The sequence below is a fragment of the Salvelinus alpinus genome, chromosome 6, assembly GCF_045679555.1.
Source record: "Salvelinus alpinus chromosome 6, SLU_Salpinus.1, whole genome shotgun sequence".
Classification (NCBI taxonomy): domain Eukaryota; kingdom Metazoa; phylum Chordata; class Actinopteri; order Salmoniformes; family Salmonidae; genus Salvelinus; species Salvelinus alpinus.
The window spans coordinates 66,971,227-66,983,996 of NC_092091.1; the positions used below are offsets into that span (position 1 = coordinate 66,971,227).

General features: G+C 45.3%; 1 protein-coding gene across 2 annotated transcripts in view; it reads left to right on the forward strand.

Moving 5' to 3' along the window:
* Window positions 1-12,404, forward strand: part of LOC139579146 (zinc finger protein 827-like) — a 79,111-nt gene extending 66,707 nt beyond the window's left edge. For both annotated transcript variants that reach the window (XM_071407475.1, XM_071407474.1), the window contains exons 7-9: window positions 4,124-4,333; window positions 5,211-5,388; window positions 7,964-12,404. In XM_071407475.1, the coding sequence (XP_071263576.1) occupies window positions 4,124-4,333; window positions 5,211-5,388; window positions 7,964-8,924 (1,349 nt within the window). In that variant the 3' untranslated portion in view covers window positions 8,925-12,404. The remainder of the gene's footprint in view (window positions 1-4,123; window positions 4,334-5,210; window positions 5,389-7,963) is intronic.
* The last annotated feature ends 366 nt before the right edge of the window (window positions 12,405-12,770 follow it).

Sequence of the window (12,770 nt, forward strand, 5' to 3'; positions counted from 1 at the left end):
AGTAGGAACAGGACAGAGATACTGTGTGGTGGTACAGTAAGAACAGGACAGAGATACTGTGTGTGGTGGTACAGTAAGAACAGGACAGAGATACTGTGTGTGTGGTGGTACAGTAAGAACAGGACAGAGATACTGTGTGTGGTGGTACAGTAAGAACAGGACAGAGATACTGTGTGTGTGGTGGTACAGTAAGAACAGGACAGAGATACTGTGTGTGTGGTGGTACAGTAGGAACAGGACAGATATACTGTGTGTGTGGTGGTACAGTAAGAACAGGACAGAGATACTGTGTGTGTGGTGGTACAGTAGGAACAGGACAGAGATACTGTGTGTGTGGTGGTACAGTAGGAACAGGACAGAGATACTGTGTGTGTGGTGGTACAGTAGGAACAGGACAGAGATACTGTGTGTGTGGTGGTACAGTAGGAACAGGACAGAGATACTGTGTGGTGGTACAGTAGGAACAGGACAGAGATACTGTGTGGTGGTACAGTAAGAACAGGACAGAGATACTGTGTGTGGTGGTACAGTAAGAACAGGACAGAGATACTGTGTGTGTGGTGGTACAGTAAGAACAGGACAGAGATACTGTGTGTGTGGTGGTACAGTAGGAACAGGACAGAGATACTGTGTGGTGGTACAGTAAGAACAGGACAGAGATACTGTGTGTGGTGGTACAGTAGGAACAGGACAGAGATACTGTGTGGTGGTACAGTAAGAACAGGACAGAGATACTGTGTGTGGTGGTACAGTAAGAACAGGACAGAGATACTGTGTGTGGTGGTACAGTAAGAACAGGACAGAGATACTGTGTGTGGTGGTACAGTAGGAACAGGACAGAGATACTGTGTGGTGGTACAGTAAGAACAGGACAGAGATACTGTGTGTGTGGTGGTACAGTAGGAACAGGACAGAGATACTGTGTGGTGGTGGTGGTACAGTAGGAACAGGACAGAGATACTGTGTGGTGGTACAGTAGGAACAGGACAGAGATACTGTGTGTGTGGTGGTACAGTAGGAACAGGACAGAGATACTGTGTGTGTGGTGGTACAGTAGGAACAGGACAGAGATACTGTGTGTGATGGTACAGTAGGAACAGGACAGAGATACTGTGTGTGTGGTGGTACAGTAGGAACAGGACAGAGATACTGTGTGTGGTGGTACAGTAGGAACAGGACAGAGATACTGTGTGGTGGTACAGTAGGAACAGGACAGAGATACTGTGTGTGTGGTGGTACAGTAGGAACAGGACAGAGATACTGTGTGTGTGGTGGTACAGTAGGAACAGGACAGAGATACTGTGTGTGTGGTGGTACAGTAGGAACAGGACAGAGATACTGTGTGTGTGGTGGTACAGTAGGAACAGGACAGAGATACTGTGTGTGGTGGTACAGTAGGAACAGGACAGAGATACTGTGTGTGTGGTGGTACAGTAGGAACAGGACAGAGATACTGTGTGTGTGGTGGTACAGTAGGAACAGGACAGAGATACTGTGTGTGTGGTGGTACAGTAGGAACAGGACAGAGATACTGTGTGTGTGGTGGTACAGTAGGAACAGGACAGAGATACTGTGTGTGTGGTGGTACAGTAGGAACAGGACAGAGATACTGTGTGTGTGGTGGTACAGTAGGAACAGGACAGAGATACTGTGTGTGTGGTGGTACAGTAAGAACAGGACAGAGATACTGTGTGTGTGGTGGTACAGTAGGAACAGGACAGAGATACTGTGTGTGTGGTGGTACAGTAAGAACAGGACAGAGATACTGTGTGTGGTGGTACAGTAGGAACAGGACAGAGATACTGTGTGGTGGTACAGTAAGAACAGGACAGAGATACTGTGTGTGTGGTGGTACAGTAAGAACAGGACAGAGATACTGTGTGTGGTGGTACAGTAGGAACAGGACAGAGATACTGTGTGTGGTGGTACAGTAAGAACAGGACAGAGATACTGTGTGTGGTGGTACAGTAGGAACAGGACAGAGATACTGTGTGTGGTGGTACAGTAAGAACAGGACAGAGATACTGTGTGTGTGGTGGTACAGTAGGAACAGGACAGAGATACTGTGTGGTGGTACAGTAAGAACAGGACAGAGATACTGTGTGTGGTGGTACAGTAGGAACAGGACAGAGATACTGTGTGGTGGTACAGTAAGAACAGGACAGAGATACTGTGTGTGTGGTGGTACAGTAGGAACAGGACAGAGATACTGTGTGTGGTGGTACAGTAGGAACAGGACAGAGATACTGTGTGGTGGTACAGTAGGAACAGGACAGAGATACTGTGTGGTGGTACAGTAGGAACAGGACAGAGATACTGTGTGGTGGTACAGTAAGAACAGGACAGAGATACTGTCTGGTGGTACAGTAGGAACAGGACAGAGATACATTCAATCTCCCAGATTCTGGTCCATTATCAGATATTTATGCATCTGTAACTTTTGTCACGCATCATTATTCATGATTCATTCATGATTATCCGTAATTGTAGAATCCACATTAATGTAGAAGCGTTCAGAAACATATATATTTTTTTTTTTACAATAAAACTGACTCTAATGACACAATATATTATTTACCATTCATTTCTATTGGGCACAACAATCTGATACACAACCAAAACAAACTGCAAATACATCCAACAGGTTACTAGAGTCACATGCTTGATGTAGTCATTGCATGCTAGGAATATGGGACCAAATACTAAACTTTTAACTACTTCAATACACATAAGTGAATTTGTCCAAATACATATGACTGCTTCAAATGGGGGGACTAGATACATTAGGTGCTTTCATTTCTGAACGGTATGTATGAAAATACCCTCAAATAAAAGGTGACATTCTGTACTGTCGCATCATATAAAACGCTTTATCTCAAATTCAAAATGGTGGAGTATAGAGCCACCTTTAAAGTTTTCGCTTCACTGTCCAATCCGTAGGGGAGTGTAACACAAGTTTACAACGTTCTCCACCCTCATAAAAAGTGAAGTGCGTTTGACTAAATACATGCTTCAATAGCATCTTGGACCTTGGAAAAAGAGCTAACAAGGAATATGCCAACAGGGATGATAAATGATGTGGTTTCCCACAAGGGACAAGTACTCTTTGAATGTTCAGAGCATAATGTACTCTATAGCTCCCTTAGATAGTGGAGTGGTGAGTCTCGTTTTGTCTTTAATCTACCTCTAGAGGTCTTCGGCGTTGAGAGAGATGGATACAATGGTATTTCACTCTCTGCTTTCTGCGTTTCTATACCTGCATTCTCTCATTCTCAAGGATAACGTGTGTAGGCTATGCACAATATGTGTATTTGAATGTGTCTGTGTGAATGCCTCTGTGTGTATGTGCCTGTGTCGTGTGTGTGCGCACATACAAATGTGTGTGAGGTAGCTGGCGTCGGCCATTTCACAATCCATGGCAGCCAGCAGCCCTATACTCCTTCACCTCCCTCCCTCCCTCTTCTTCTCCCTGACTGAATGCCCTTTGTTGAGCTGTGCCCTGAGTTGCTCCCGCCATCTTAGCTCCCTTAGCCGTGACCCTCCTCCCCTCTTCTCTCTCTCTCTCATACTCTCTCTCCCTCTATCCCAGAGAAGTGCGGTCAAACACAGAGAGAGAGAGAAAAAAGAGAGATCAATAAAAGCATACTGGCTGTTGATTGGACTGGCAGCAGGGCTCCAGTCAGAGGACATGGCCCTGAAGCTGAGCCTGCCTGCCTTCAGTGTGTGTGATTTTCATTTTGTATTCAACTGTGTGTGTGTTTGTGTTTGTGTGTGTGTGTGTGTGTGTGTGTGTGTGTGTGTGTGTGTGTGTGTGTGTGTGTGTGTGTGTGTGTGTGTGTGTGTGTGTGTGTGTGTGTGTGGTGTGTGTGGTTTTGACTGTAGTTTAGTGCTTTTCCTCCTTTTATTGGGTTGAGGTACCCTGTCTAATGTTGAGAAACCAGTTATGATGACGGTGGCAGTGCTGGTAGTGACAGAATTGGGGTATGTTACTTAATCATTCAGGAAGTGAAGTGAAATGTAATTACAATGGTACATTTTCTGAATTCGATGATGATGATTGTCACGGTGATGACAATGCTGATGATGTTGATGATGATTGACTCTTGGCGTCTCTTCTTCCTAGGTCTGAACTCGCGGAGCCCCCTCAGTGAGACTAAGAGCACCTCCTCCTCCCTGTCGGCCCTCAGCGATTCGCTGAACAGCTCAGAGGGTGGAGAACTTACCCATGCCAATGAGGAGCTCAAGAACCTGCTGGCCCCTCCCTCCTCTGCAGGCAGCCAATCCAGCTCCAGCAGCCACTCGGGATCAGGAACTGAAGAGAAGTCTGAAAAAGGCAAGGAGTTCTGGGATGTATAGGCTGGAACATTATGTAGAACTACAGTTAATTTAATCTACTTACAATTCTGTATCCTTAAAGGCCCAATGCAGCCGTTTTTATCTCAATATCAAATCATTTCTGGGTAACAATAAGTACCTTGCTGTAATAGATTCCATTACAAATGTGCAAAAAACTACTTCTCAAGCAAGATTTTTGCTAGGACTGTCTGGGAGGGGTCTGAGTGGAGAGGGGAAAACTGAAAACTAACTGTTATTGGCAGAGAGGTTTGGAACTCTCTTTGTTATTGGTCTATTAACTAATTGACCACCTGGTGATGTCACCATGAAAATCTGAAACTCCTGCTCACGCAAACCTGCTGGTTAGAAGGTTCTGTGTAGGTTGTATTTTCAACCAGCAGCTATCAGGAAATAACACTGATCACATTTCTTCACACTTTTACAGTATTAGTTTCATCAGCTGTTGTACAATATGATATTAAACACAGAAAACAGAATTTTGACTGCACTGGGCCTTTAAAGAGATAGTGTAAGCCCACCCCTTTATCTACTTCCCCAGAGTCAGATGAACTCATGGATACCATGTTTACGTCTCTGCGTCCAGTATGCAGGAAGTTAGATGTAGTTTCGCATGCTATTGCTAACTAGCGTTAGCGCAATGACTGGAAGTCTCCTCGAACAGCTAGCATGCAAAAGCACAGACTTTTTTCACGTAAATTATGCAGTGACGTAAAGGTGTGTGTGATGTGTCCGTAATGTGAGGTAAAATACGAGCAATAATTTGAGCCACACACAAGGATATCACGGGGGTGATGTTTAATTTAGAGGACGAGGAGCACTGCAGTCATGCTAACTCCCTCTCCCCCCCCCACCAGGCTTCGAGTGCGTCTTCTGCAACTTTGTGTGCAAGACGCGGACCATGTACGAGCGCCACCTCCAGATCCACCTGATCACACGCATGTTCGAGTGCGACGTGTGCCACAAGTTCCTGAAGACGCCCGAGCAGCTGCTGGAGCACAAGAAGTGCCACACCGTCCCCACCGGAGGGCTCAAGTAAGGAAAGCAAGTACAGACAGAGGTTCCTACTCCACCACCCCCCCACCCTACCCTACCCCGACTCCTCCCTCACACACGTACAGACGCGCAGCCAGACGGTAACCCACTGACCGACTGACTATAGCATGCACATTAAGTATGCACATTAAGTCGAAAACACGCGTGTAAGACCACATGCATAAACACGCAGTCTGAACTGTAAATGTGTGCATGCATTCAGCCACACTTTCAAACTAGATGACGTCAACACACAGACACTGTCCAACATACACCTTTACATGCATAGGACATCTAGCTCACTGAAGCTATTAAGACATCCACAGAGTATATATAAACCCCTATTACACTCACAGCCCTAGATACCAAACACTGTCCCCCTCTGACCCAATGCTCCTATACCCCTATAGGAGCCTCTGTTGTACTGTGTGATGTACACACACACACACACACAGTAAACCATACATAGCCATTTAGCCCGTCTGTTCATGTTAAACCAACGCTGCCAGTACATGAAGCTCCTCCAACACACACACAGCAACATGCTAATGACATTAGCCTAGCCATGACGCTCCTCCAACACACACGCAACAACATGCTAATGACATTAGCCTAGCCATGAAGCTCCTCCAACACACACGCAACAACACGCTAATGACATTACCCTAGCCATGAAGCTCCTCCAACACACACGCAACAACATGCTAATGACATTAGCCTAGCCATGAAGCTCCTCCAACACACACGCAACAACATGCTAATGACATTAGCCTAGCCATGAAGCTCCTCCAACACACACGCAACAACATGCTAATGACATTAGCCTAGCGCTGTGCTTTTAAAGCCTGCACACACAGATGCATATTTAATACCACATAGATGTTCTATTTTCCCAGATTGCATTTGAAACCATCTGGATTGAAAGTAGTACATGCATTCACATGCAATCACTTAACAGGAAATCTGAGCAGACATCTAGGAAAATATTTAAGCGCAGTAGAAACAGATTGTTAGTTAACACACAACAGTCACTGTCATTTTTATGTGTTTCTTTTTTTTGTTTGTATCTATTTGTCGAAGTTGTTTGCCATGATACGCAGTCAGTCAATGCACGTGTAGAGCCATCGATATCAATCAGACGCCATTGAACTCATCTCGCCATTAACTGATCGGCCTACTCGGTCACTTGACCATGTTTAATGTCAAGCTGTCACCACTATTCACCAGATACTGTCCATTGTCTAGCCATCGGTAGCATTAGATCAGATGTTGGTTTGTGTTTGGAGTGAGAGAGTCAGGGTCGTAGTTTACTGAGGTATCTGTTATTGTCTTGTTACAAGGAGTAGAGGCACGGTTGAGGTCTCAATACGGAACCACCGATTCTCTCCACGTTCATTGGTCAATACAGGAACACACACACACACACACCATCAACACTGCTAACAGTATTAGTCAATTTTAGGTACATGGGAATGTATTTATTTCACATTTCAAATGTTCAAGGGTGCAATTAGTTCAGTCATTATAGTAGAGTGTTTTAATGTTTGTTAAAAATCCATCCTCTATCCTGACTTTAAAACCAGACAGACAGTCCACATTAGCTGTGCGGTTAAGGTTTGATAGGTCAGAATTAAAAGCAGGTAGCCCAAACACAGCTGCCCCCTCAGTCCAGTTCAAGAGGGTATCTCTAGTCTAGACTCTAGAGTAGTGTGTCCAGACAGGATTGTGTACTAAGTAGTGTGTGCTCAGCAGTGGACGGTGGGGTGACTGAGTGATGGTTATCCACTGCAATGGAGAACACTTTCAAATCAAGCCAGCTGAATAAGCTGGACAAAAGACAGACGAGAAGTTGCAGACAATGGAGAAAAGAGACGAGGCTGTAGTGTGTACCAAAGAGGAGAGTGTATGGAGTGTACTAAAGACTGTGCACTCGGGGAGTGTGTACTGAGGCGTGTCTAGGACAGAGAAGGGCCTCCCTTTACCAGTGCATCCTTAGTGTACTCAGAAGTGTTCATTCAGGAGTGTATGGGAGAGAGAAGGCGTGTGTAGGGTCTTCACCACGTGGCTGGTTGTATTCTGAGGTGATTCTGTTCTGCAGGGTTTGTGAAGCGCTTTGGGGCCCAGAGCAGATGAATGGTGCTATTTAAATGTAAGTGCCACATTTCCATTTATTTCAGTTATCCTTCCATTCCTAATTCCGTCCAATCCTGTTCTCTTTCCACAACCTGTCTCTGCCCAGTTCTACATGCCCCACCCACCTACCACCAACCCACTCCAAACACACTTTCAACCCCAACCCACCCTACACACTTTAAAATTTCAACAACACACACACACTTTCCACCACACACACACACCCACCAATCATTCCCTTAGGGTAAAATATTCAGGACACATCACACACACCTTTCCTCCTTCACCTTTCCCCCTCTTCATCCTCCCTTGTGTTGAAGTCTTAAGGTGTGTATTTTAGTCATCGTGTATTTAAGTCCTTTCTTCGTTAAACCTCCCCTCGCTATTGTGTGTGTATTTCCCATGTCCTGCCCCCTTCCACTTCCTCCTTCCTGTTTCCCAGGTGCCCCGTCTGCATTTATTCCACCAATCGACCGGCGGCCATGGAGTGCCACCTGAAGACCCATTACAAGATGGAGTACAAGTGTCGCATCTGCCAGTCGGTGTGGTGCGACCAGCCCGCGCTGGAGAGGCACGTGCGCGAGCATCGCCTCGGCAACCACTACAAGTGTGAGCAGTGCGGCTACCTGTCCAAGACGGCCAACAAGCTGATCGAGCACGTGCGCGTGCACACGGGCGAGCGGCCCTTCCACTGCGACCGCTGCGGCTACAGCTGCAAGCGCAAGGACAACCTGAACCTGCACAAGAAGCTGAAGCACGCCCCGCGCCAGACCTTCGGCTGCACGGAGTGCCCCTTCACCACCACCCACCCCTTCATCTTCAGCCGCCACCTCAAGAAGCACCAGGATGGAGGGGAAGGGGAGGAGGCCGGCGAGGAGGAGTTCCAGGCCCAGCTAGGGGGCTCTCTGGTGGGGTCTCTGCGGGGCGAGGAGCCCTTCCTCCTGGGGGTAGGTGGAGGTGGGGATGGGAGTAGCGGGGGGAGCGGTAGCAGCAGCCCCCTCATGATTCTCTCTGCCTCCCAGGCCCTGCAGTCTGTCGCCCTGTCACTCATCACAGGGAAACAACACCACCGTCAACAGGAACTCCCGCCCCCAGCCCAGCGTTACCTGACAGCGACCACAACCAATGGCGGAGGCCCCTCCCTCTTCTTCCCCTCCCCACGCCACGTCTACGAGCAGTTGGGAAACTGCGAGCGGGCGCACCTGATCCCCCTCACAACCCTGTTCACCCACCGCCACCGCTCCACATTCCACTCGCCCCTCTCCAGACTCCAGAGGCCGCCCTCCTCCTCTTCCCCCCCTTTCCTCTCCTCCACCCCCTCTCCTCCCTCGCCCACCTCACTCAAACACTCCTTCCTGGCTTACCTAGGACTGGGACTGACGGAGAGAGCCAAGACTGTGTGACTGTTCTCCTCTCCTCCTTCTCATCCCTATCTCTTCCCCCTCCCTCTCGTTCCCCTTTCTCTCCATCCCTCTCCCTGGACAGTGGTGTGAATGATTGTTATCCACTGCGATGGGGAAAACTTTCCAATCAAGCCAGCTGAATAAGCTGGACAGAGACAGACAAGTAGTTATTGTAGACAATGAAGAAAAAAAAGAATTTATCAGAGAAAAGGCTGTATGTGCTAAAAAATGCATTTATATCAAAAGCTGCTTTTCTTATCTGTTATATCGAATGAATTATTACTCTCTCTCTCTACTTTTTATTTTCTAATGTTTGTTTTTTGGACTTTTGAATGACCAGGACCCAACTGCATTATCTGTAAAACGGATCCGTGTTTTCTTTTTGTTTTTGTTAGAAAAGTCGAAAAAGAAGAAGAAACAAAACAAGTGCTCTGACATTTTTAGTGCATTTTTGTCTTTTTGGCTACTACGCATCAGAATAGCATGCCTGCCTCTTTGTTTCCGCTAGCTTTGATGCACGTCATTTAATAGGGTATGATGAACCAATCCCCAGGATGTTAAATTGTGATGCGCCGCGAACAAGAACCAATGAAACGGAACGCTTTTTCTCAAAAGTCTCGTTTCCAAAGCAACGCCTCAAACCACGCACTTAATGAATTATTTAACAAATGTGTACTGTACATAGTTTTGTAGCCTTCAATCTCCCCCACAACTAAGCTTTGACTTTATCTGTTTAGTTTTGTGTAATGGTGAAACCATATGCATCAAACGTCGACTGAACTCACCTTTGTCTCAGGTGGCGGTCGTCTTGGCAACCCATACACACAGGTGACATCTTGTACGTTGTTTGACGTTGTGCGGTGGGGTGGACAGAACAAGTGACATTCTCTACTCAAGGCCCTTTGCCAATTCAAACGGTTTTCAAATCAATGTAACACACATTATAGCCTCATGCTATAGTCTTTGCTTTCCCCAACTTATCCCTTGTGTAACCGTAGCCTCGTCCCAGATGTGTTTGTGCTGTCGTGACAATGACCGTAGGAATTGGCAAGACACCACAAACAGATCTGGGACCAGATTAGTTTTACCCCACCAGCCCACATCAAAGGTTCCATGAGGACACCTGTAACCCCTGAGACCAGGGTCCTATTCATTAGGCACCAAACGGAAGAAAAAGGACTGAATCACCAGAACTTGTCGTTATGCTACGTTGCGCCCTAATGAATATGACCCAGGTGTTGTTCGGTCCAGCATCATGTGTAGAACTATGTATGGACTGGCGCACCATTACGTTAGATAAGCTGTAAGAGATACCTGTTTTGTGGAGGTGACCAGCTGACGGGGTTTTAAAACCCTCAACAGCTCCGGTCACCACAGGCCGATTCAATGGTGCTTTTTGGAGCTCTTTTGTAATTTTGTGTAAAAGAAAAAACAGAAAGAAACTGTTCCAAAATGACTTGAATGAATGTATTTGTCTTTGTTGATGTACGTGATGCGAACGTGATACAGATGTGCGGTGTAGTTGCAGGCAGGGACTGTTGGGTACCGTTGCTTATATGACAGAAAGCAAGGGGTTGGTTTTGTAGGTCGGTGGCCTTCTGTGTCTTTTTAGGTTGTTCATTCGTTTTTTTCATTCGTCTTTCTCTTTTTTACTGAGCCTTTTAAACGTAGGACGATGAGCGTTTTCTACTAACGTGCATCGCTATTATGAAGCCATTTTGATGAAGGCTCCGATAGGTCCAATGTTGTTGACGAGGAAGCAGCCATTGGTTAGGTTTTGGTGGTGTCGCTTCTATCTCAGTGAGAAGACATGGTACTGCTTTCTATTCCCCCTTCGCTCCATCTCTCAGTTGTAATTGCACTTAGCTTAGTCCCATTTCAAAACCAAAAGCACTTACCTAGTTCATGTTGTTATAGTGCAAACGTTTGAGCTGTCGGTCCGATAGGATATCACCGGAAACAGACGTATTATCTTTTTAAGATGTTTGCTGTGAACGATCTGAATCAAAACCGGGATTTCCTGATTTTTGTTGTGTAGACATTTTCTGGTTTAGTGCGGAGGGTTTTTACCTCTGTAAAATTGCAGAGTGCAGATGAACACAAATTGCATGAATTAGACAGTCGAGGTTGAACTAAACTACGCTGGGAGACCCAAAGGGCCCAGGCTAAATTGTCAAAGCCAATTTTGCACAGTGCTGCACTTTTTGAACATGAAAAATGTATTTATCTGTACAGATGGAGATGCTCAACAATGAGAGTGTACATGAGACCAGGCAGCATAATAAAGGCATTTTGTTTTTTTTTATTCAAAAGCATTACCCATTTAATTGACCTTGCTCGCATTCCCAAGTGGTCTTTAAGCCAAAATGGTTTCTTATTTGTAAAGGGATTTTATTTTTTTTCTTAATTGTTTTGCTTGTTTCTTGTTCTTTCATTTTCTTGTGATTTTTTTTTTTTATATATATATTTTTTATTTCTTTGTAATGACAACAAAAATATTGAGAGAACAATGCATTGTTAAGACCAAATGAAACTTAAAAACGAGGTTGTGATGCTAGGATTAAATCCGTCACTTCCTGGTAACAGAGGGGTGTAACAGTTAAATCTCTCCCCCGTGGTTGGTTTTCTTTTAGTTCCCTTTGACAACATAGCAATGTTCAGCATGCTGTCCGCTGGTCGCTGCTACATTATAGTACAAGGAGCCCCCACCCCTGCCACACACACACTCCTAGGTCAGCTCCAGCTCCTTATCTATCCTCTAATATGTAATACTCTAGTGCCACTTGGTGGAAGGGAACCGCCTGAGACCACTGAGAATGAGTCAAACTGATTTTCAGGGTCCAAATCTAAAAACAAAAACTAAGAGGAACAAAAAAGAATGTGCCCGTCTTTTTACGACTGACTGTATGCCTTTTTTTATATATATATAGCTACCGCATAATCATTATGTAATCAAGAATGGCTGCAGTTCTTTCTTCTTATAAAACGGCCCCTTGGTCTGGTTGGTGTGTCTAAGGAGAAGAAAAGGCCGACAGGGATCGCTTCTCTGTCCTTTCCAAACCCAGTATTTTTAAGCACTTATCGTTTGCTTATCATTTTTTGCCTAATTGTAAAGAAGCTGCAGAAGGTGATTTTTTTTGTTAAATGTTATGTCGGGTGACTACCTTTCTGAGCACTTCGGAGTACGCATGACATCTCTCTCTCTATTTTATGACTCGACAAGACTCAACTATCTTCTTTTTTGTGTGTTTTCGTTCATCTTTTTGGCACTCAGTAAAAATTGGTATGTGCTGTATAAAGCTTTTTGATTAGTTCATTGTTAAGGCTGTACAGGGTTGTTTGTGACAATAACTGGTAAATAGATCATTTGTACTTTTTTGTTTTTTGTATTCGTTTGTTTTTTGTTTTGGCATTATTTTATGTTCAAAAGTTGCCAGATCTAAATGTAACAGGATTTGAAAGTAAAGCTTACAACAGATATTCCACCTCAGGTCTGGTTTTTCTTTCGATTCTATAATGTGATTTTCAATGTCATGTTGTCTTGATTGTATATAGTTGAAACTGCCTCTCTCCAGGTATAGCTGCTATACCGGTGGAGACGTTTACACCGGGAAAGAAAAGAGCAGCAATGGATCATCCCAAAAATCTAATTATGGAATACCTCAAAGCAATCTAACCGGCCAACACTCAGGCCGTATGAGAGACAGCGGAGGACTCTTTCTGATGCGACGCAGCTCTCTATACGTTTCATAGGCTGTGACATCTGAAATGGCACCCTATTCCCTATATAGTGCACTACTTTTGACCAGGGCCCGACAGGGTGAACTGACAACGACGAACACGGTG